Here is a 25,116-nt window from a genome sequence, read left to right as displayed (position 1 = left end):
CACTGCAACCTCCGCCTCCCTAGTTCAAGCAATTCTCCTGCCTCAGCTTCCTGAATAGCTGGGACTACAGGCACTCGCCACCACGCCCAGCTCATTTTTGTATTTTTAGTAGAGACGGGGTTTCACCATGTTGGCCAGGATGGTCTCGATCTCTTGACCTCGTGATCTGCCCGCCTCGGCCTCCCAAAGTGCTGGGATTACAGGCGTGAGCCACCACACCCAGACTTTTATTTTATTTTTTGAGACAGAATTTTGCTCTTGTCATCCAGGCTGGAGTGCAATGGCGTGATCTCGGCTCACTGCAACCTCTGCCTCCCAGGTTCAAGTGATTCTCCTGTCTCAGCCTCCCAAGTAGCTGGGATTACAGGCGTGCACCACCACGCTGGGCTAATTTTTGTATTTTTAGTAGAGACGGGATTTCACCATGTTGGTCAGGCTGGTCTTGAACTCCTTACCTCAAGTGATCCACCTGCCTTGGCCTCCCAAAGTGCTGGGATTACAGGTGTGAGCCACTGCACCCACCCCAAATGTGTTTTAATTGGTCAGCAATCTTTTCAAGGAATTTGAATATAAATGCTCTTTAGAAGGGCACATACTTCCTAGGTCAGCCAGTCCTCAGTATTCCCAAATGTCTTATGTCTGCTGCTGTTCGTTTTTAGCTGCCCACCTCCTGAAGACATTGAATTTAGGACTCCTCTTTGGAAATGCTGATTTTTCCCTTTGATCTTTCTGTTAGTTTTCTGTAGATGGGGCTCCTTCATTGAGACAGAGATTGAATCATTTCCAGGGTTCCTTCCAATTCTGATTTTTTTTTTCTTCCATGTAAAGAATAGTGCAGAAATACAACCCTCTAAAAGAAGTTCCCTTACCTAACAGGGATAGGTTCACAGAGAGAGCTCCATTCTATCCATAAAGCTGAAGCTCAAGTCTACAATGTCTTTTACATGACAAGGCAACTCTCTATTTTCTATGGGAATAAAGTAGATAACGCAGTGCTCCACCCTGGATCTGCAGGGAATACAGGCTGGTCGAAGTTCCCAGCTACGGTTCCTCACTAGAAATTGTCCTTGAACCTGCCTTATTCAAGATAACACCCTCTCTCAGGGGGAGGCTGATGAAGGGTCACAGAGTCCAGACCTCCTTGTCTCAATGAGGGATACTTCTGAAGGGTCTTCCTAGCTCCTCATTAGAACCTGTAGTTGCAACTGCATTGTAGGTCGACTCTCCTGCCCAATCCTGCCTTCCTCACCCTCTTAGGTGTATTTCCTGAGGATTGTCTTCAATAAACTTTTTGCCCTGACTCTGTATCTTAGAGTGTGTTTCCAGGGAACCCAATCTAGGACAAGGAGTAAACCAGGGTACAGAAAGACTGAATTTTTTGCCCCTGGCATACCAATAGGCAAAAATAGTTACAGTGCTGGCAACAAAATGCATAGATCACATTATGCTGCCATGAAAAGATTGCTTAGAAGCCATCTAATGCAACCCAACCTTTTCCAGATGTGGAGACCGAGAGAACCAAAGTGACTTGCTCAAGTTATCATAAGCTAATTAGGTGAGAAAACTTGGACCAGAATCCACATCTGTGGCCCACTTAGGCAGGCTACAGTATTTCAGCGTTTAATCAGTTCCCAGAAAACCTCAATAACACGTGAGAGTCAAACTCAACTTTGAGAATTTGCAGTCGGTATTAAACGATTTCCTAAGCCTATCCTCCATGGACAATGCCTCATTGTGACCTCCTGCTATAAGAAGCCATTGGGCCGGGCGCGGTGGCTCACGCTTGTAATCTCAGCACTTTGGGAGGCCGAGGCAGGCAGATCACAAGGTCAGGAGATCGAGACCATGGTGAAACCCCGTCTCTACTAAAAATACAAAAAATTAGCCGGGCGTGGTGGCGGGCGCCTGTAGTCCCAGCTACTCGGGGAGGCTGAGGCAGGAGAATGGCGTGAACCCGGGAGGCGGAGCTTGCAGTGAGCCGAGATTGCACCACTGCACTCCAGCCTGGGCAACAGAGCCAGACTCCGTCTCAAAAAAAAAAAAAGAAGCCATTGAACTTTCTGCATAGAGCTATCAACTAAATACAGGAGTTGAGTCTGTATCGGGGGTGGCAGTGCACTTTATTAACAAACAAAACAGTACCATACAGGCAAAATCTTGCTTCAGTGGCAAAGCACACACATAGGTATACTCCAATGTGTAGCACTGGGGCAAACTTCAGACATGGAACATCAGGCACCAAGTTCACAATCAGACTAAACAATCCTTCAATCCATACTCTTCAGTGGAGGATGAGGCCTTATTTAACAGTTAACTGGGACAGACAGATGAAGTTTTAAAATCTAATTCTTGGCCTAACTATGGAGTGGGGTCGACTCAGCCTTCAGAACTGTGAAGTGGATGCCTTAACAGGGCCAAGATCTATCAGTCTCTTAAACTGACTTTCATTTCTCTGGTTCAGAGAAAAGGCTTATGGTATCTTCATGATGGATGAACTTGCATATGGTGAGAGTCCTCAGCTCCAATTTCATGTCTAGGCACATCTGGACTGGCATTCATTTTGATACCCAATCCATAGATTAATAGGGTTAATCTAATTAGAATAAATTAAATCGTTTTCCAAAAAGTTGAAAAGGGTAAATCACATGAGTTCTTCAACATTCAAGACTTTAAATATGTTAGCAAACTGATTACTGTTCCAACTGTTGCCAGTTAAGAAGTTTAAATCAGCATTTCCCAAAAAGTGTGTCAGGACTGAGTTAATCAATAAGCTAATAGAAATAACTGCAATAGACTAGGGATGAAATTTCTCAAAGCAGTTTGATATAATGTGCGGCAACTCCTTATGTACTGGAGTGTATCCAATACATTCTCAAAACTCCTAAATTAGCTAAAATGCAAGGTAAAGATCAGCAGAAAAATGCAGCTCTTAGGATAGGCAAAACTTTGGAAGATTTATGTCCTCACACCAGGGTCCAGCAACTTAGGTTTGAATTTATGATAAAGTTAATGATATAATAAACTTGGGTTGGCTGGTTTCCCCTGGCAATTGTTAATTCCCCTTAAATAAAAATATGTTGATACATTGTAAAAAGAAGTATTTTACGGTTGAAATCTTTGGAAAGGGCTTTTAAAAATCTCAGTTTTTAAAAGGGGAAAACAAGAGGTGGGCACCCTTCTGGGCCGACATTACTCCTAAGATAGAGAACTTAGTTTTCATATATAAAATGACTCAATTTCATGTCTTTTATAAAACTTAACAACTAAAGCAAGTGAGCTTGCTTTAAGGAAATTAGAGCCTTAATTTCTTTTCTGTTTGATAGTCTCAACAAATAACAGTCAAATTTATCATGTGTATTTCAGTACTTGAGAAATTGGCATGCTTTGCTAATATTTATGCAGAGGTAACCATGTTGAAGACATATGTAAGTTGAGAGGTATGTCTAATTCTATGGTCATAGGAAAAAAGAAAAGAAAACTGCTGCTTTCCTGAAGTTGAAATAGAATGCTACAACTGACAAGGATCCATTGGTGTCTAGCTGCCTTCCAGGGGGAAGAGAAGATGCCAGTCGTAGTTGGTCTCACACAGAGCTAAGCGGCGAGCCCTCCTGGGGGACAGTCCTGCCACTGTTTTCCTCTGCTCAACTGGAAAGCTGCACATAAGTCGCAGCAAGTCAGTTTTAACATTCTAACTCAGTTAAACACTCTCCTCCCTAAGAAGTGAAAGAGGAAAAATACAAATAAGCTAGCACTGAGACTAGATGTCTAGAAAAGTTGGAGGAACTACAAGTGGTCAGGAGATTCCTGAGGCAGCAGCCCAAAAGATGTCCCCATTCTGGTCTGAGGGTCTGCATGCTGTTACCCCCGACACTGCTTTCCTTTACTATTTCCTGTTCCAAAGTGGAGGCTGCTTCCTCCAGGAGGCTGTGAGCCTCTAGGCTCTGTAATGGCACTTCACCATTGCCTAAGGGAAGAAAAAGGATAGTCATAGGCTGGGCCTTCACCTACTCCACCTCCACAGACAGAAAGTCAAATGCTTTGTTTCTGAAATCATCATGTATTTCTCATTGAAGGGAATAAAAACAGGACACAGAAATTGTTTCTGATGAGCACATCACGTTTAACTTTTTGAATTTCAGAAAGTGATCACAAGGCTTTATTCTATCAATTAACATGAGTTGATCTACACAGACAAATAAGATGGAGCTTGATCTTACTGAAATTAATTAGGTGATTCTTTGAATTGTTTTTACTTTAACAATGATTGGAATTAAGCCAAAGGTAGTTAAATCCAGTACACTTAAACATGGCCCAATGACACAGCCTTTAAACTTGTCAATATTTTCCTCTTGGTGGTATTGAAAACCAGTGAGCAGCGAGCATAAGAACAGAACTTCAAGACCGTGGCAGGAGCTTGTATTTGTACAGCACAAACCCCAGGGCAGTTACTGATGTGGAAAATCCAATGATCTTCAGCAGGCCAGAAACAGAGGGCAGGTTCCTTTCCCAGAAGGTGTGGGTGATTTCTACCGCTGGAACGTCCTAGATGAAGGAACACAGATCATGAGCAAAAAACTCATGCTGACAAGGAGGAACAAAACACATCTGCAAGATCCATGCATGGAGACCCCTGGGATAGTTGCATCTATAATTAAATCAGAGACTAGAAGAAGGGAGATGTGAGTTTTATGTTCCATGATTGGTCTAAGGAGAGATAGTGCCCAGAGCCACCAAACTTACCTTTGATTCAGGTTCTTGTACCCAGATGTCCTTCTCGGTCACCTTCCCGAGACCATTTAAGACCTGAAAGAAAGTGACCATGGTATTATGAAAAGAGGCTGTATAGTTTCTACAGATTCAAGGCCCTGCTATCCACAGATGAGCCCCATGAGTGAGGGGGCAGAGAAATGGACATACAGATTCTATCAGTGTCAAGAACTAGCAAGACCAGATGCCCAAAACGTTGCCGTGACTCAGGAGGGAGAGAGCCTGGGCTTTCCTACTTACCTCCCTAGCTGCTCGTTCTCCAGCCTCAACTGCCCCTTCCATGTAGCCGCTCCACTTTGTGGCAGTCTCTGTGCCCGCAAAGAAAATCCTGCCCACGGGTTGACGGATCACCCTTCAAGGGAACGAAGAGGTTACACAGAGTTACTTGGGAAGGTGGGCAGGGTAAACAAGCCAATCACTGCCCTCATTTAGTCTGCAGAAGGCACAGAAATTCAGACTGTTTAAAAAACACCCGTATGACTTAGCCCAAGGTGAAAGGCCACTTTTTGCTTTCTGGGTCTGCATAGAGGATCTGAACTTTCAAGCCAGGGAGAATCAGGCCATCAGATCATCAATCATTAAAGGAGATGTTGATCTTTTCCCAGCCAGCCAGAGCTGGAATATAAGAACACGTATTCAATCCCCAAATCAGATTTCTTCGCTGTTTCCTGTTGGCAGTCCATTCTTCTCCCTGTCCTGTCTTTCTCGGGGGAGGGTGCACTCTTCTTGAAAACAGCCACAGATCCAGCTTTGCAGGCACTCCCAGTGTGTCAGGAGGAACTGCAGTGGCAGGTGGGAAGACAGGGACATTAACTGTCATTTCTGGCAAAGGAGAGACCTGAGACATTACATGGGTGTGTCTCTTTAAGAAAACAACCTCTGTAAAGTTAGCTTCTCTGAACTTCTCTAGGGACTGGCTGAGAGCAAGGAAATGGGTCTCCTCTTACAAAGAAGGGCTGGACTGAATGGACAGCTGTCCCCTCCAACTTTCTTGGCTTTGACTCCTGCCATGTCCACAGCTAGTTTCATGAACTCTCCCAAGCTGCACGTCCTGCCCCCCACCCTGATGGCCTTCATCTCAACCCATTGGCACTCCTTTTTCCAATTCCAGAACCCTGGGCTTCATCTATTCCTCATCTTAGTCTTGTCTTCTAGACTTCTACTTTGATACCAGAACTAATCCAGTTCATCAATCCTGCTATTGTTAACAAAGGTGATCTGACTCAATTAAGAAGAAAAAAAAAAAAGACCAAAAACTCCTGTAACGAAAAGGTTAATAAATACTTCCTCCTTTTCGGTGGACAAATGTGACCTTGTATTAACTTTCTAGCTCTGTTTCTCTGGAAACCAGATGAAGGTGTAATGCCATCTATGGAGGCAACACCACTTATGCTAAAAGTGCCTCCCCTCCCACCCCCACATTAGTAAACTGCATCCAGGCTGGGAGGACTCTAAATGAATTGTAAATACCTGGTAGGAGGCTATCACTTTGGGCTTCCCTGAGTGTGGTGTCTCTTGTAACTGAGCAAGTCTTATAACTGAGCAAGTTACTGGACACTATGCCTATGAAGCAGAGAGATAATGGCTCCCATGGAGCAAGGGGCTTCTAGGTCAAGGTGGACCCACCCCACATGGATGTCATTTCCTCACACCTCAACTGTATACAGTGAGGACTCTTCCCCTGAAGAGGACTGTCTGCTGATGCTGCTCTGTTGGCTAAACACGTCCAATGTCCTTCTGTGTTGACTGGTGCCAAGGAGCCTAAGGCAGTCATGTGAGACTAAATGTCAAGTTGAGCTCACGAAGTCCCCTTGGAGAACACTGTAGCTTGCTTCATTCTCACAAGCACTGTTCACATCTGAAATCCTCCCCACTGTTCTGCTATTGTTCTGTATGCTGACAGCTATTGTTCTATGTAATGACATCCTTGTTTTTCTATGGACATCCAGAAATATACAAGTATTATCTAGGACATAAGAAATGGGGATTTTGACAACTATTTCTAGAATTCCCATTGAACTCTGCTTTTCCTTTTAAATTTGGCACAGGTCTTGGATTAATTGGCATAGTGCTTGCATAATACCTTCCATATTGAGTCATGATCCCAGGAGGGAAGTAGGCCGTGTAGCAGCCCCCAGAGTACTGCTCCTCACACCAGTTCTTCTCTTCATAATGCACTGGCTGCAGTTCAGTGGGGAAGAAAATGCAAAAGAGAAAACAAAGCTGAAATGCTGCAAGTCAACAACATCGTTGCTTTAACAAAAAGTTTACATTAAGAAAATAAAGAAGATCCTGTTTTTCTAACTCACTTAAGGGGAAACATGATAGTACCAAGCAATGGCCTTTTGTGAAGTACCATGTGGCAAAACACGTATACTTTGCTCTTCCCATTTTCTTGATTAGGGAAGACATGAAGTATTCCAGTATCTAGGAGAGAGGGGTATCCATCCATCTATGCAGATTCTGAAGTCTTTAGAGCTAAGTCTATAGGAATCCCCATCAACAATTCAGCTTGTGGAAAGGTCTGCTCAAATCTCTGGAGTCCCTAATAACAGACTTTACTTCCCCATCTATCAGGCATTATTGCTAAGGAAAGGGTGGGAGGGAGGAGGCAGAAGACAAACAAATGTCTAAGGAAGGCTTTTTTCCCAACCCCTTTTCTAAGCTGGAAACATGAATGATGGGAATTCCACTAAAAAGGGGCAATTAAGATGAAAAATGTTTCCTAGGGGACATGAGAGAACCTTCTCTAATTTCCCTGGCACATTCAGAAAGTTTATTATTTGAACAGTTTAGAGACAAACCCCTGAAAGAGCCCTCAGCCATTCTATATTTTTTTTTTTCAAAAAGACGTAATTTCATTCTCCTAATTGCTTTCAGTGGTGGATTGAAAGCACTGATATTCCTAAACGAGTTGTGAATTGAATTCACATATGGAAAAATAAATTAGTATGACTTTGACCTGGGAAGAGACTCTAGATTCAGTCTATCTTGTCAAGTACATACTACTTTGCCTTCACCAACAAATGATAACATATCTGGAATTTAATTGTGCAGCAGGTAAGTGACACTGACTGGGGGCAGGACTTCTGTTCTGGGAACCCATCTCACCCATTCTTGACATAATCCCTGCAGCTCTAGGCTCTCATTACAATTGGCTGCCAGTTATCTAGTGAACATTTAAACAGCCCAAAGGAGTTGCTGTGTCAGAAATTCCATGCACCTAATACCAGCTTTTAATGACCTTTTGTGACTGCTGAAGTTTATCCTCCAAGTTAAGCATATCGCTTTATACTCTCTTCATAAGACTGTTAAAAAATCAGAATCTGCTTTGCTTTACTACTTATAGTGAACAGAGAAGAACCTGCTAGGGATTAAAGCTGGGAGTTTCTTACATGTAAAGCTTCTTGGGATCCCAGCACTTTGGCATAGAGCTCACAGATTTTCTTCTTCCTATAAAACAGAGCCAAAAAAAAAAAAAAAAAAAGTTCGGGAAGGAGTAACTGATGGGTATAGAATAAATACAGTGAGTTCTAGAGCTCCTGGTATCAACCAGATTTATTACAGAAAAATTAAAATCCATGGCCTTCTGTAACCACACAAATGAACATTTCCATGAATCCCTGCACTCAAATTAACTTTCAATGCCTCAATAGTCATTTAATTTGAGGATTCAATGGAATTATTCTTTTCTTTTTTACATTTTTGCCTCTTTCACTACCTAATATGATATCTGCTCGAGATAAAAATGGGAAAAATGGATTCAATTAAGTTTAGCCAGTCTTAGGAACTGATTCTATATAACTTTTCTGGAATACGTAGAATTCTAAAATGATCCCTTTTATAAGTCTATAGTATAAGTGATGGTGTCTTTTAACTATCCTATACTTGTGTTTTAATTACCTACAAACATATAAAGCTCATTTCATCTTTTAAGCGTAACATAAGATATGCTGTACAGAAAATATCTACAGTCATTTCAGTCTAGGAATTTGTCACTTGATAGAATGGTCTGTGGACCACAGTATTTCAAAGTGTATCTGAGGGATGGCCACAATATGCTAATGTTACCTCAAACACAGCCTTTGGTTATTCTCATAATTCATTATCTAAATGACTAGCCCAGAACATGGTATTTTCATGTCTGAAAAAGTTAGTGGTTGTACTTATATAAACTCTTTTTGAAACGAAATACGTTTTAAACTCACACCTACTCATGGTGAATTTTTTTAAAAGGTCTAATTTACTAAAATCACCTGTTTTTGAAATTAATGGTTTTATTTCTGGATTTGTTTGCATAGGTTCACACTGATCCAGTTATACACTTTTCCTATTTACCTTTTATAGTTTTAATATAGTTTAAACATTTGAAAATGCTCTAAAATATTTGTTAAGGGATAACAAGCAACTGGAAAAATATTTGCTTAAAAATGTGGCAAAAGGTTTGAGTCAAATCTGTAAGACAAGTATTAAAAGCTGAAGAGACAAAATTATGCAGGGTGGGGGGAGCTCAAGCTTACTGGTAATAAAGAAATAGAGATTTAGAAATATACAATTTTATGTTGCCAATTACATTAGAAATATTTTAAAGACATGCCCCCAATTTATCTGAATAACGTGGGACAAAGTGTAACCTTATAAATTTATCTAAATCCTCACACTTAAACCATTTATATAACTTCCAGAACGTTCATCTCATAGGTATAAAATCAGGAGGAGGAGGCAGATTATAAACTTTGCTTATTGTCGCCATTTTCCATGGAAGGTTCTAAGGGGAGACAAATGCCACTCCTGAGATGATGTCATGCAACATTAGATGGATATTTAGGTGGATAGTTAAATTTCAGGATAGTCAGAGGAAGTTTGGCTTCCTTCAAAGAGCTGCTCACATTATACATAAAATGTCATAAAGGAAAGGAAGAATGGGAAGAAGTCTCAAGACTACTGTCTGTCCGTCTGTCTCTCTCAGCCTGATTGAAGCCCCTCATTTCAGAAATGAGGAAACCGAGGCTCAGGGAGCTGCAGAGATTTGTTTGATTTTGCTCAGCTAATTAATAGCAGGGTAAGGCTCTACTCTTCTGAGTAATCTGCCCATAGTAGGTACTCAATAAATATTTGTTCAGTCAAAACCCATCCTCAGCCTACTATGGTACCCTCTTTGCCTAGTCTATGAAGAGATGACTGATTCTAACACCTACTTCACAAGGGTGTTACAAGCAATAATTCAGACATTTTGAGTTAATTAGAAAATGAAAGTATCGGCAATGATTATTCTAAAAAAGCTCAACAGTACTTAACTTATTACTATTATTATTATTTCTGAGATAGGGTCTCACTCTGTCACCCAAGCTGGAATGCAGTGGTATGATTATGGCTCACTGCAGCCTCAACCTCCCTGGACTCAGGTGATCCTCTCGCCTCAGCCTCCCAAGTTGCTGGGACTACAGATACATGTCACCAGGCCTAGCTAATTTTTTTATTTTTTGTGGAGACAGTTTCTCTATGTTGCCCAGACTGGTCTTCAACTTCTGCACTCAAGCAGTCTGCCTGCCTCAGCCTCCCAAAGTGTTGGGATTATAGGTGTGAGCCAATGTGCCAGGCCTGCTTAACTTACTTTCTGGATGTGTAATAAAATTTTTATTAAAGCAGAGTGAAACCCGAAATCCAACCAATCTACATTGTAGTTAGTTTTCATTCATGAATGTTAAAAACAATTATAATAGTTATAAGTCATTATTTACCGTATTTCATATTATTAGAAGAGCCAAGGATGTGTTCACACAAACACAGGAAATTATCTTTCCCTTTCCCTTCTTCCCTTTAAAATTAAACATTTTTGGAAAAGATATGTAAGGCAAGGATGTTAAAACAATGCACTGATTGATTAATTTGGCTCTAAAAATAACAGAACCTAAGTGATGACCAAAACAGGCCACTGTGCAAATCATCTCGTTGAACTTATTCGCTGGTTTCTAAATCTGGTTGCTTATCATAATCACCTGAAAAGCTTGTTGAAAAATACAAATATGCAGGCCCCACCTCAAACCTACTCAATCACAATCTATAGGTCTTATAAAAACATATTTTCGAAACATCCTTTGGGATATTTTGATGCAGTCAGATCTGGGAACCACCGTTTTTGTCAATGACATATTCAGTAAGGGTTTTGCCTTACAAGAACTTTTGAGAAGTTCAGCCACTGTGTGGAATCATAACGAAATGTCTACCTACAGGCTGGTATTTATTTTACTATTAATAAGGAGGGAAAGCAGGAAATCCAAAAGAAAATGTCAGCTTGGTGTGGTGTAATGAAAAATTATGCGCTATATGCTACTCCAGACTTTGTCACAAGCTAGCTGCGATGATTTGAATGTATGTGTCCCTCCAAAATTTAAATGTTGGAACTTAACCTCCAAGGTGATGGTATTTTGAGGTGGGGTCTCTGCGGAAATGATGAAATCAGGAAGATTCTGCCCTCATGAATAGATTAGTGCCCTTATAAATGGGCTGGAGGGAACTAGCTAGGCCCTTTCTGCCCTTCTGCCTTCCTCCAAGTGAGGACACCACCTTCATCACTTTTTGTCCTTCCTCCTTCTGCCTTTTCTGCCATGTGAGGGCACCATAAGTAAGTGCTACCTATGGAACAGATTCTCAGCAAATACTGAATTGAATCTGTTGGCATCATAATCTTGGACTTCCCAGCCTCTAGAACTGTGAGAAATAAATTTCTATTCTTCATAAATTACCCAGTTTCAGGCATTTTGTTGCAGTATCACAAATGCACTAAGACACTAGCTATGGAGCCTTGAACAAATCATTCCCTATCACTGGACCCCAAATCCCTCCTCTATTGAGTGAGTAGAGTTTATTTTTAACAACCGTGAGATTCCACAATCTCATGGTTGTTTGAATCCCATGACTGTTGAGATTCAACCATTTACCACTTACAGTGAACAGAGAAGAACTTGCTAATTGAAGCTGAGAGTTTCTTCCATGTAAAGCTTACCTGCAAACCATGAGATTGTTGAATCTCATGGTTGTTCAAATAAACAAATCCATGTGCACATGTAGGAACTCATTCTGCAGCCTTTCCCCCACTTCTAAAGTCATCAGAGTAACTCCCAAAGCAAGGGCTGCTAATGGGTTAGCTGTTTAATTTTTTTAATTACATTCAGAGAAAAGTCTATATTTTTGTGTATGTATTGGACCTCTTTAAAAGCTAGCAGAGGATTTAGGGCTACCCCGAGGCATCCCTCCAACAGCCAAATAACTCTGACGTTAAAAGGCTTACCTCTTCAGGTAAGACTTTAATTGAACAAAGGATTCCAAAACAAAACAAAACAAATATACCATGACAGGAAGAGAAAGGGAGAAAGAAAGAAAAAAAAGCCACTGTCCTAAAATAAATTTTATACTAGGAAGCTTTCAGATAAGGGAACATCAGAACTGTGTCCCAGATAATCAGTAGTGAATACTTTCATGTATACAAGTTGCTACAGGTTAAAATATACTTTTTAGAAAGTCTATGTCAGAGAATCTTAGAAAAAGATTATGGCCTTGAAAGAGGATTGGGATTCGGTTTCTACAGCATTTTGCACAGCTAATATTTTCAATGATTTTTCTCCATCCATCTCACAGGTAAATTCTACCTCTTAACCACTGTAAAATAAACACGAACATGTAAAATTAATATATGCACATGGGCAAGGGCTAGGTCAAGAGGGCTGTAGCAAAATACAAAAGGTTGGTTTGTTGGAATTTTGAGAATATTTGTGAAGTATTGTGTTTTTCCTCATGTTATTCTACTACTGTCAGTGCAAAAACACAATACAAAGCTAACTTTTTCATCTATTTTTCAGTTACAAATTCTTACCTTATTTCCTTAGGTAGCTTAGCAAGTCGATCAGCTTTCCGGGCAAGAATGAAGCTGGAGAGAGAGGTTACATTGAATGATCAGGTTACAGCTGTTTATCTTAAGAGCTGCCCTTTCTTTTTGAAGTATTCTTAACCTGTAGCTGTTCAGCATTAAATGAACTCTCTCAGACCCTCCTCCTCTACTAGGGCAAATGCCATATTGTCTTTGGTCTGCCTGTGTGTCCAAAACCCCTGCTAGGCTGTGAACCCATACATGACAGGTGACCTCCTATTCAATATTTTAATTCTAAAGTTTAACATGGTTTTTGGCATAGTAGGAAATCAAATGTTGAATGAATGAATGTTGTGCTAAATGATTATTCTGGTAATGACTGTTGCCTTCTGCCAAAATACTTTATCAAAGCTGGAAAAACAAATATAAACATGTGTCTGTAGTGGAGGCCACGGTAGGCCCCCAAGGCCTCCCTTTGGGACCAGGCACTCATTACTCTTAGCTCACAGCTGAAACCTTCCCCAGTAATTGGACGGGGCAGCAGAGAATGCCTTGCTCAAGGTTCCACCCCTCCCCAGAGTTGTCCTGATCTAGATGCAGTTGAAGACAACTCTGAAGGGCCACCCAGCTCCAGAACTTCCAAGGGAATGGCAGAGGCCTTTGTTGGGACAACACTGGAGCTCAAGTTCTGCTTAATTCTTTTGCCATAGGTAGTCATCCCCAGAGCACTTCCCAGTAAAGCTCCAGCATCCAGATCTCCAGCTCTGAGTCAGCTTCCCTGGAAACTGACCTAATATAGTCCCCAAATAAATTAACTCAATAAAACTCAGTTATAACCTGCCTGCTCCCCTTTAATCAAATATATTCTATTTATTATACTGATATTACTAACTGCATGTATATTTAAAAGAATTGAATTGTGACATGAAGTCCTTAGTTATACTATTATTAGAAAGCTTTCAAAAATCCAAATGAGCTAAAGGACAATGAAATTATTTTTCCATTAAAATTTTTTAAATTTGTATTTCTTTTATTCAAGACAAAAAGGACAGGTAGATCAGTGCAAAAAACAGATATTTCCTCCTCTCCCTACCCACAAATTAAAGTGTTCCTCAAATTGGATTGGCAGTTCCTTTAGGGCTGTTATTTGAGATCACTCTGAGAAGCAAAGATATATGTTAATGCAGAGAATAGTATTTCAGAGAAAGCTGTGGACTATTTAGGAAATCTGAACTATTGAACTTTATGGGATATAGTCATAATTTTGCATGATTTAATACCTTAAGTTACAGCTTGTTATTAATTATTTTAGTTAGATATAGCTTGTTATTAATTATTTTAGTTAGATTCTGGGTTTATGCAAGAATCAGTAAGTTTAGATGTATATAGTATTTTTTAATCATCAATATCTGATAAAAGATTAAATGATTTATCTGAAAACATCTTTAGTCAACTCGTCTTATATACTTTTTACAGTTCCCTTCCCAAAAGGCAGTTAGTGTTGGTTATTTATGTCAAATCTCAAGTCATGAATGAAATAATCTCTTTGATCTAATCCCAACTATGGATAAATAAGATTTAACTTACTTTGGTGTTTTATTGAGGAAATTAAACATGCTGGCTTTGTGTTGGAAACATTTCAGAGTTCTAAAGTACAAGGTCCTTTCTAGTTTCCAAAAGTTTATTACAAACACAGTGCTGGGCAATTACCACCCCTATCTTCAAGGTTTTGGTGGCTGTGGCCATCAGCAAAGAGCAGGGTGGAGGCAAGTGTTAAGATGAAAGAGATTAGAATATCACTTTCTAAGAATTGCCTAAATAACTCCATTAACACCTGGAAGGTTATTTGAGCCCTGAATAACCTAGTTAATAATAAAGCTGAAGAAAGCCCAAAAGCATTGTACACATAAAAACTTGCACCCACAACCAGCGCTCAATAAATGGTAGCTTTAATTTTTAACACCACATCGCCAAGTTAAGAAACAGATTATTTTGCTATTCCCCAGTTTCCAAGGAAACTCTTATCTTCTATACTTGGTCCTCTATAACCAATTATTATTTTATATTTGTTTTAGCCCCACTGTCCACAGAACACAACCGTTTAACATTTTCCTTTTATACTATTTATCTTAAGTAAAATCATTAAAATATTGAGTTCCACTTTCAAAAAAAAAAAAAAAAAAGAAAACCCAAAACAGCAGAAGACATCACTATATCTAACTCTCTAACTCCCAGGGCAAGAGAAACATCAATGCTCTTCCATTTATAGTTGGATTGGTCTTAACTGACATTCTCCTGAAACCTGTACCTGAACCTCCTGCTTTTCTCTGGCATATAGAAGATGATGTCAAACTACCCAAACAACCTATATCCTTTTCTGCCCAATGGGGTTAGAGATGAAGAGGATGTGTTATTACAACTGTCATTATGTTGTAAGTACCTGCCTTTCTCAGGGAGGCTGGTGTTCTTATATGTTACAATGAGAGAAGTGGTTATAAAATGTCTCGTTAGTAGCCAGCAGCGCGACCTGCTTTCTAAGTTCCCTGGGATGTGGGTCTGCTCCTTTTCCTTTGTAATATTCCTTCAATGACATGATGTGCATGAGTTCACCTTTCCCTTTGAGCAAGAGCTATGCATTTCCCAGGGGTAAAGGGGAGACCACTGGTCTCTAAAAGTCACTTGATAGCTACTGAAGCTATGTTCTTTTGTTATAGTGTGGTAGAATAAATCGCCTTTTATTTGTATAGTTTTTGAGAAGGCCAAAAGGCAGGCAAGAGGGAGGCTGTGGAACTCCTTAGCAATTCCTTTGTGGGGACCCCACTTCCTTCTCTGGACCCCCCAGCCCCCATCGAGTAGAACAGCTACGTGCCGGAATGAGAAGAGAGGGGAAAAGCTCTCATTTTCCCTACGCAGAACCAGGCCCTGGATCATCCACACACTTCAGAGGTTAAGTGAAGCACCACTGGTGAAGGATAACTAGAGTGACCCACCAGAAAAACTGCCACGCCATCCAATCAAGGCCTGGCTCAACTCTGAACTGGGCCTCCTAATTGGTCAGCTATCTTATATCTCAGGGTAACAACTAACATTTGCTATGTAACAGATATCTGGAATGGAGAAAAGGATAAAACCGAGAAACCCCACATTTAGAATGTTTTTATAGAATAAAGCGGTTAGTTCTCATTTCAGAATGGCTGTGGACATTCTGCCTGTAGGCATGGGTGGCTACCATACTGCCTGTCTAGCTGCTTTTTTTCACTCCATCACGTAAGCTTTGTATGAGAGAAAGACTTACATGGGTACAAGTTCAAAATGGTGTCAATTTTAGTAAAGTTTCCCAGTATTCTTGTGCTACACACAAAACATTACTGCAATATTTTAACACATGGAAACATTATATATTTTGATAGCATTATTCATCATTGCTTGAGCTTAATTCCAAAGTAATATACTTTGACAGCATCCACACCAATACATCAACACAATTTGGAAAATGCAGAACAGCCAGCTCTAACTTACCCCATGATGGCAGGCAGTGATCCATCTGGCTTGGTGTCATCTAAGGTTATTGAAATCGGAGCATCTTCATCTTCAATGATCATGCAGCCACAGTAATCTTAACCAGGAGAAAAATCAATGGGAGATCGAGACCAAGCTCATCAGAGACACCCATACACACATAAATATATATAAACTATTTTTTAAGAGGAAGGCAAATCTTAAACTCTTGGTCTTGGCCCCAACCCTACATGCTATGTCTTGTTAAATACACACACTGAATATATAAGGATGTCTATTCACCCACAGACAGAAAATGACCCATCTCCATCACCAGCCAATGCATGACAAAAATGGTAAGATGACCCTGGCTCCTAGCATACATGAGGAAAGAGAAGGGCTGCATTGGAGGGAACGACCCAATCCAGGGAAGAGGTGGGAGGACGGAATCCGATGAGTATAACCAGAATGCTTATCAACAGTAGCCACGATATCTAGGAAGCTTTCTAAGTCCAAGATCCCACCTCATTTAATTTTCACAACACCTTAGTGGTAGGTATTACTGTCACCACTTTACACGTACAGACTGATGCTAGCAAGCAAGCGAAGTCCTGGAATGTGTAACTTCAATGCAGTGCTCTTTCCATGGTGCCTGTTGACCTCACTCTGCTCATTAAAAGTAAGAAGCAGGACAGATGCCAGGAGCCAGGGCAATGGTGGCCTTATGACTGATGTGATCTCCTTCTTCCCTCCCATTGCCAACAAGTGCTCTTGGGGTCATTATGTGTGGCCAAGGATATGAGGAAATTGACAGACCAAGATTTCTAATCCTTTTCCTACCAATTTGAAAATACTTTGTTTCTGTTCAATACCTTCTGTTCAATAATCCTAAAAGAGCGTGATTTCTTCATATAATACAGTTTAAACATGAATAATAGCAGCCTACCCTTCTTCTTCCAGAAGGCCTCCTTGTAATACATCATGCACTTAATGATAGCTCCCATTGGAAGACGCTGAATTAACTGGTTTCTGTCTGCTGGAAGCTCTGGTCTGAAGTGAATCTTGGCAGTCAAGTTCGGAGGGATCGCATTAATTACGTATTTGCACTAAAACACACACAAGCAAAATATTACCTCAAATGTGAGCTGCAGTCTTTGTGGCAGGCATGAAAAATCATCTTTATCACTTCTAAACAACATCGAGCAGTAAAAACATACAAAATGAGAAAATGAGGCAACTGTGAGGCAACAAAACAGATCAAGGTAGGCCAACCAAGGCTGGTAATTTGGAAGACTGAGGTGGAAACATGTCAGCATTAATTATGCTACTGCTTGAATTATATCTGGTTAGAAGCTGCAAAAGACACAAGGCCTATTCACTATATGCTCCTTTTGACTAAACTGAGTTACCTCATAATGTTCATGGTTCAATGTCTCTATGATGATGTTGTCACTTGACTGGTCAACATGAGTGACAGGATGGTTCAGCTTCACTTGGTCTCCGAGGAGGTCCATTATCCGTTCGCTCACTTGACCAGATCCACCTACAAACTTCCGTTCCTACAGGAGGAGGTAGGTAAGAAAGGAAACATTATGAAAGCCCAAGGAAGGAAAATCCTATTGGCTACTGATTAGAAAACCTCCAGAAAGTCACAGGCCACACCTCCAATGTCTGCACACTTAACTGTCAGAAGAATTCATTAGGACAGAGGCAGAGTTGACCAAGACAATTCAATGATCATTCCCTGCACAGCTTCTGGCAAAGAAAAGCCATTACAAGTTTATAAAAATCACAGAACCTGAAGAAATGTTCCACTATGCCAATGCTGCCCTGACCAAGTGGGAATATCAGTAAGTCTGTGGGCTTCAAATGCCAAAGAGTGCAGGGTGTGGAGGGAACCCTGAGAAACGGCAGGCACAGTGCTTATTCCAGAGGATGAGGTTTCTAATTTCCTTTGATTCCTGTAGTTCTGGGCTGAGGTTGTCCAGGCAGGTAAGGATGCAGATAGATCCATATTATAGACAAAGTTACAGGGTGCTTTTAGGGATAGTCATGTCCTACTAGTCCTACTAGTCACCACCTAATGATGTTCTAAGAATGGGAAGAAGGGCCGGGTGCGGTGGCTGTACTAAAATTACAAAAATTAGCCAGGCGTGGTGGCACGTGCCTGTAATCCTAGCTATTCGGGAGGCTGAGGGAGGAGAACCACTAGAACCCAGGGGGCGGAGGTTGCAGTGAGCCAAGATTGCATCACTGCACTCCAGTGTGGGTGAAAGAGCTAGACTCCATCTCAAAAAAAAAAAAGATTCGGAATATCAGATCTTGAGTAACTTTTTGCAAAACTATCTGGAAGCTTCAAGGCGGAGGCAGAGGGTGAAGGCTAAGCATTTGCTTGCTCCTTTAGATATTGTTAAATAGTTCTCTTGAGTGGCTCTTATAAGACCAGAAGTGCTCTACCCCCTGCCTTCTGCTACGATCACCATGGAAATGTTTCCAGCTTAATCTAAGAAGATAAGTCCGTAACACAATGCTTTTGGTAAGAACCAGAAGGATATTTTTAGCCTATTATAGAAGATTCTTTTTTTTTTTTAAGACGGAGTTTCACTCTTATTGCCCAAACTGGGGTGCAATGGCACAATCTTGGCTCACTGTAACCTCCACCTCCTAGGTTCAAGTGATTCTCTTGCCTCGGCCTCCCGAGTAGCTGGGATTACAGGTGCGTGCCATGACGCCTGGCTAATTTTTTGTATTTTTAGCAGAAATGGGGTTTCATCGTGTTAGCCAGGCTGGTCTCAAACTCCTGACCTCAGGTGATCCACCCACCTCGGCCTCCAAAAGTGCTGGGATTACAGGTGTGAGCCACCGTGCCCGGCCAGAAGATTCTTTAAATGGTTAGAAGTGAACAGCCCACCACTTAACAGATTCCTCAATCATGCTCCTCCAGAAAACTGCATAAGCAGCCATGCAGTGATTTTTGCACTTTTGTAACTGGCTACTGTTTTAATGACAACACCAAAGTTCTTTATAAAAAATATTCCTGGCTAGGCATAGTGGCTCATGCCTGTGATCCTAGCACTTTGAGAGGCTGAGGCGGAAGGACTGCTTGAGCCCAGGAGTTGGAGACCAGCCTAGGCAACAAAGTGAGACTCTGTCTCAAAAATTAAATTAAAAAAAGGAAAAAAATATTCCCAGAGTGGTTCAGATCTAAATTCATGATTCGTCTTTCCTCAAGAAACCCAGACCATTTAACTTATAATCTGGTCTGTCTTCTAAGAGCTACTTTGAGTTTTAGTGTGGTGGAAAGACCACGAACTGTTTCTGTCTTGTTCACTGTCCACCCCTCCAGGTCTAGTATTTGTTGAATTAAATTACAGGGTAAGCCTAAGTTCTTTATAAATATATTGTGATCATGGTTTGAGATTAATCATCAGAACCATATTTTCCAAAAGGTCATGTAGAATTTGGCTAGAAGTATCCTGGCTCCTCTGAATGAAGGACACAAATATCAAATGTGAAGCAAAATACCTCAGAAAGTAAAATACTGGCTAAAAGGAGTAATCTGTTATCTCTGCCTGTAGGTAAAGACACTTAAAAAATGCAACTGTCCTGCATTTGTCAAAGCTAAGGGTCAAATGGGCAATGAGTCTTGGTGTCACAAGAACTTGGGGATTTCTGGTGATCTCCTCAGGAGAAGAATAATTCACTTGGCAGAGAAAGACTCTATACCTTGTACTGTGCACTCAGAATTCGGGAACTCAGAGAACCTAAGTTAGAAGTAAACTGCTACTAATTAAGCCTCATACCATCCAAGCACAACATTTATAGAACAGAGATACCCATTCTCTTTGGATAACAGAAAGGGTTGAGTTGAAGCAGAGAATCTCAGAGTCTGGGGAATTAGGATTCTGGCTTCGCCATGTGTCCAGCCAATGAATCAAATGAATTCACTTATTAATAAAGGAAATGATATGGAAACTGGGCAAATTCAAGTGGGTAGCAAAAACTAAGAATCCAAAAGGCAGAATTTACTATTGCAAGAGTGGCCATAATCACTTGTGTGAATTAGAAGGAAGAACAGTCACTTCCCTTCTGTAACAGTTAACATAAAAGAATCACTCTGATAAACAGATGGCACAGAAATCTTGTGTCTGGAACAGAGATGATTTTAAGTACAATAATTGTACAATTTCTAGAATTTTTTGGAAATTATTTTAGGAATTTAGCTTCTCCTACATAAACAGCCTAATTTTACCTGCCACCAAAAGGAAGGAACTTAATTCTCAAAACCTAATTAATTCAAAATGAAACACTCTTTATCTGTAAACTCCACTTCAGGAGTCACAAAAGGAAATGAGAAATTTTTTTTCAGAAAATTTTTTGAAATCATTTCATGCTGCTAATTATTCATGTTTCAAAATACTGAAGCAATTATTAAAGACACTGCCCTGGGAGAAAGCAAAATCACAGATGAAGCTCCTGTTTCCAAACAGACACATACACACCATACCTGGCCGCCATTGGTGACAGAGAATATCCGAGTGGTGCCCCCGCACTGCTTCACATACCACAAGAACCATAGGGCAGACACTTCATGAGGCTCAGAGGTCACATTGATATTCACAAAAAGATAAGCAAACTGCCTAGCAGTCCTGTTCATAGAACAAAAGTGGAAGTCAGGTGTCAATATGTACAGGAGTCAGAGAATGTCATGTTTTTACAACACTATTTAGTGTGTTCAGAAAGTTTTTCTACTGCAATTGAAAAAAAACTCTCAAGGATTCAATTTCTGAAGGAATGCATTCTTTAACTCTTGGAGAAACTAACATTTTCTGCTTAAGAAATTATGAGTTGAAAAGGAGTCAAGGGTCCAGCAAGATGGCCAAATAGAAACAGCTCCGGTCTGCAGCTCCCAGTGAGATCCACACAGATGGTGGGTGATTTCTGTGTTTCCAACTGAGGTACCTGGTTCATCTCATTGGGAATGGTTGGACAGTGGGTGCAGCCCATGGAGTGCAAGCTGAAGCAGGGCGGTGCGTCACCTCACCCAGGAAGTGCAAGGGGTCAGGGGATTTCCCATTCCTAGCCAAGGGAAGCTGTGAGAGACTGTCCCAGGAAGAACGGTACACTCTTGCGCAGATACTGCGCTTTTCCCACAGTCTTCACAACCGGCAGATCAGGAGATTCCCTCTGGTGCCTGGCTCAGTGGGTCCCACGCCCACGGAGCCCAGCAAGCTAATATCCATTGGCTTGAAATCCTCGCTGCTAGCGCAGCAGCCTGAGATTGACCTGGGATGCTCAAGCTTGGTGTGGGGAGGGGTGTCCGCCATTGCTGAGGCTTGAGTAGGCAGTTTTGTGCTCACAGTGTAAACAAAGCCACCAGGAAGTTCGAACTGGGTGGACCCCACCACAGCTCAGCAAGGCCTACTGCCTCTCTAGATTCCACCTCTGTGGGCAGGGCATCTCTGAACAAAAGGCAGCAGCCCCAGTCAGGGACTTATAGATAAAACCCCCATCTCCTTGGGCCAGAGCACCTGGGGGAAGGGGCAGCTGTGGGTGCAGCTTCAGCAGACTTAAATGTCCCTGCCTGGCAGCTCTGAAGAGAGAAGTGGTTCTCCCAGCACAGCGTTTGAGCTCTGATAACAGATGGACTGCCGCCTCAAGGGGGTCCCTGACCCCTGTGTAGCCTGACTGAGAGACACCTCCCAGTAGGGGCCAACAGACACCTCATACAGGAGAGCTCTGGCTGGCATCTGGTGGGTGCCCCCCTGGGACGAAGCTTCCAGAGGAGGGATCAGGCAGCAATAGTTGCTGTTCTGCAGCCTCTGCTGGTGATACCCCAGCAAACAGCATCTGGAGTGGACCTCCAGCAAACTCCAACAGACTTGCAGCTGAGGGGCCTGTTAGAAGGAAAACTAACAAGCAGAAAGGAATAGCATCAACATCAACAGAAAGGACGTCCACACAGAAACCCTATCCGTAGGTCACCAACATCAAAGACCAAAGGTAGATAAAACCACAAAGGTGGGGAGAAACCAGTGCAGAAAGGCTGAAAAATTCCAAAAACCAGAATGTCTCTTCTCTTCCAAAGGATCACAACTCCTCGCCAGCATGGGAACAAAACTGGATAGAGAATGAGTTTGACAAATTGACAGAAGTAGGCTTCAGAAGGTGAGTAATAACAAACTCCTCCGAGCTAAAGGAGTAGGTTCTAACCCAATGAAAGGAAGCTAAGAACCTTGAAAAAAGGTTAGATGAATTGCTAACTAGAATAACCAGTGTAGAGAAGAACATAAATGACCTGATGGAGCTGAAAAACGCACCACAAGAACTTCGTGAAGCAGACACAAGTTTCAACAGCCAAATCGATCAAGTGGAAGAAAGGATATCAGTGATTGAAGATCAACTTAATGAAATAAAGTGAGAAGACAAGATTAGAGAAAAAAGAGTGAAAAGAAATGAACAAAGGCTCCAAGAAATACGGGACTATGTGAAAAGACCAAATCTATGTTTGATTGGTATACCTGAAATTGACAGGGAGAATGGAACCAACTTGGAAAACACTCTTCAGGATATTATCCAGGAGAACTTCCCTAATCCAGCAAGGCAGGCCAACATTCAAATTCAGGAAATACAGACAACACCATAAAGATATTCCTCGAAAAGAGCAACCCCAAGACACATAATTGTCAGATTCACCAAGGTTGAAATGAAGGAAAAAAATGTTAAGGGCAGCCAGACAGAAAGGTCAAGTTACCCACAAAGGAAAGCCCATCAGACTAACAGTGGATCTCTCAACAGAAACCCTACAAGCCAAAAGAGAGTGGGGGCCAATATTCAACATTCTTAAAGAAAAGAATTTTCAACCCAGAATTTCATATCCAGCCAAACTAAGTTTCATAAATGAAGGAGAAATAAAATCCTTTACAGACAAGCAAATGCTGAGAGATTTTGTTACTACCAGGACTGCCTTGCAAGAGCTCCTGAAGGAAGCACTAAACATGGAAAGGAACAACCAGTACCAGCCACTGCAAAAACATGCCAAATTGTAAAGATCATTGACGCTATGAAGAAACTGCATCAACTAGCGGGAAAAATAACCAGCTAGCATCAAACTGATAGGATCAAATTCACACATAACAATATCAACCTTAAATGTAAATGGGCTAAATGCCCCAATTAAAAGACACAGACTGGCAAACTGGTTAAGAGTCAAGACCCATCGGTGTGCTGTATTCAGGAGACCCATCTCACATGCAAAGACACACATAGGCTCAAAATAAAGAGATGGAGGAATATTTACCAACCAGATGGAAAGCAAAAAAAAAAAAAAAAAAAGCAGGGGTTGCAATCTTAGTCTCTGATAAAACAGACTTTAAACGAACAAAAGTCAAAAGAGACAAAGAAGGGCATTACATAATTGTAAAGGGATCAATGCAACGAGAAGAGCTAACTATCCTAAATACATATGCACCCAATACAGGAGCACCCAGGTTCATAAAGCAAGTTCTTAGACACCTACAAAGAGACTTAGACTCCCACACAATAACAGTGGAGACTTTAATACCCCACTGTCAATATTAGATCAACAAGACAAAAATTAATAAGGATATTCAGGACTTGAATTCAGCTCTGGACCAAGTGGACCTAACAGACATCTACAGAACTCTCCACCCCAAATCAAGAGAATATACATTCTTCTCAGCACCACATCACACTTATTCTAAAATGACCACATAATTGGAAGTAAAACACTCCTAAGCAAATGTAAAAATACAGAAATCACAACAAACTGTCTGTCAGACCACAGTGCAATCAAATTAGAACTCAGGATGAAGAAACTCACTCAAAACCGCATAACTACATGGAAACTGAACAACCTGCTCCTGAATGACTACTGAGTAATTAACAAAATGAAGACAGAAATAAAGATGTTCTTTGAAACGAATGAGAACAAAGACACAACGTACCAGAATCTCTGGGACACATTTAAAGCAGTGTGTAGAAGAAAATTTATAGCACTAAATGCCCAAAAGAGAAAGCAGGGAAGATCTAAAATCAACAACCTAATATCACAATTAAAAGAACTAGAGAAGCAAGAGCAAACAAATTCAAAAGCTAGCAGAAGACAAGAAATAACTAAGATCAGAGCAGAACTGAAGGAGACAGAGACACAAAAAACCCTTCAAAAACATCAATAATCCAGGAGCTGGTTTTTTGAAAAGATCAACAAAATAGATAGACCGCTAGCAAGACTAATAAAGAGAGAAGAATCAAATATACGCAATAAAAAAAGAAAAAGGGGATATCACCACCAATCCCACAGAAATACAAACTACCAACAGAGAATACTATAAACACCTCTATGCAAATAAACTAGAAAATCTAGAAGAAATGGATAAATTCCTGGACACATACACCCTCCCAAGACTGAACCAGGAAGAAGTCAAATCTCTGAATAGACCAATAACAGGTTCTGAAATTCAGGCAGCAATTAATAGCCTACCAACCAAAAAAAGTCTAGGACCAGACGGATTCACAGCTGAATTCTACCAGAGGTACAAAGAGGAGCTGGTACCATTACTTCTGAAACTATTCCAATCAATAGAAAAAGAGGGAATCCTCCCTAACTCATTTTATGAGGCCAGCATCATCCTGATACCAAAACCTGCAGAGACAAAACAAAAAAAGAAAATTTCAGGCCAATATCCCTGATGAACATCGATGCGAAAATCCTCAATAAAATACCAGCAAACCAAATCTAGCAGCACATCAAAAAGTGTATCCACCAAGATCAAGTCAGCTTCCTCCCTGGGATGCAAGGCTGGTTCAACATATACAAATCAATAAACGTAATCCATCACATAAACAGAACCAATGACAAAAACCACAAGATTATCTCAAAAGATGCAGAAAAGGCCTTGGACAAAATTCAACAGCCCTTCATGCTAAAAACTCTCTATAAACTAGGTATTCATAGAACATAT

The 25,116-nt window shown here is 40.9% G+C and overlaps 1 protein-coding gene across 1 annotated transcript in view; it reads right to left on the bottom strand.

Annotated features, from left to right (window-relative positions):
* Positions 1 to 4,096: 4,096 nt before the first annotated feature.
* MAOA (monoamine oxidase A) overlaps positions 4,097 to 25,116 on the bottom strand; it is an 86,512-nt gene continuing 65,492 nt past the window's right edge. Inside the window, exons 6-15 of the mRNA XM_032756758.2 lie at positions 20,640 to 20,781; positions 17,542 to 17,691; positions 17,079 to 17,238; positions 16,154 to 16,250; positions 12,641 to 12,694; positions 8,163 to 8,220; positions 6,851 to 6,948; positions 5,008 to 5,119; positions 4,741 to 4,803; positions 4,097 to 4,542 (exon numbers count right to left, since the gene is read on the bottom strand). Of these exons, the coding sequence (XP_032612649.1) occupies positions 4,396 to 4,542; positions 4,741 to 4,803; positions 5,008 to 5,119; positions 6,851 to 6,948; positions 8,163 to 8,220; positions 12,641 to 12,694; positions 16,154 to 16,250; positions 17,079 to 17,238; positions 17,542 to 17,691; positions 20,640 to 20,781 (1,081 nt within the window). The 3' untranslated portion in view covers positions 4,097 to 4,395. The remainder of the gene's footprint in view (positions 4,543 to 4,740; positions 4,804 to 5,007; positions 5,120 to 6,850; positions 6,949 to 8,162; positions 8,221 to 12,640; positions 12,695 to 16,153; positions 16,251 to 17,078; positions 17,239 to 17,541; positions 17,692 to 20,639; positions 20,782 to 25,116) is intronic.

Source organism: Hylobates moloch, unplaced genomic scaffold (genome assembly GCF_009828535.3).
Source record: "Hylobates moloch isolate HMO894 unplaced genomic scaffold, HMol_V3 SCAFFOLD_7, whole genome shotgun sequence".
Taxonomy (NCBI): Eukaryota; Metazoa; Chordata; class Mammalia; order Primates; family Hylobatidae; genus Hylobates; species Hylobates moloch.
The sequence above is the reverse complement of the archived record's forward strand: the minus strand, read 5'-3'. Positions and strand labels throughout refer to the sequence as shown.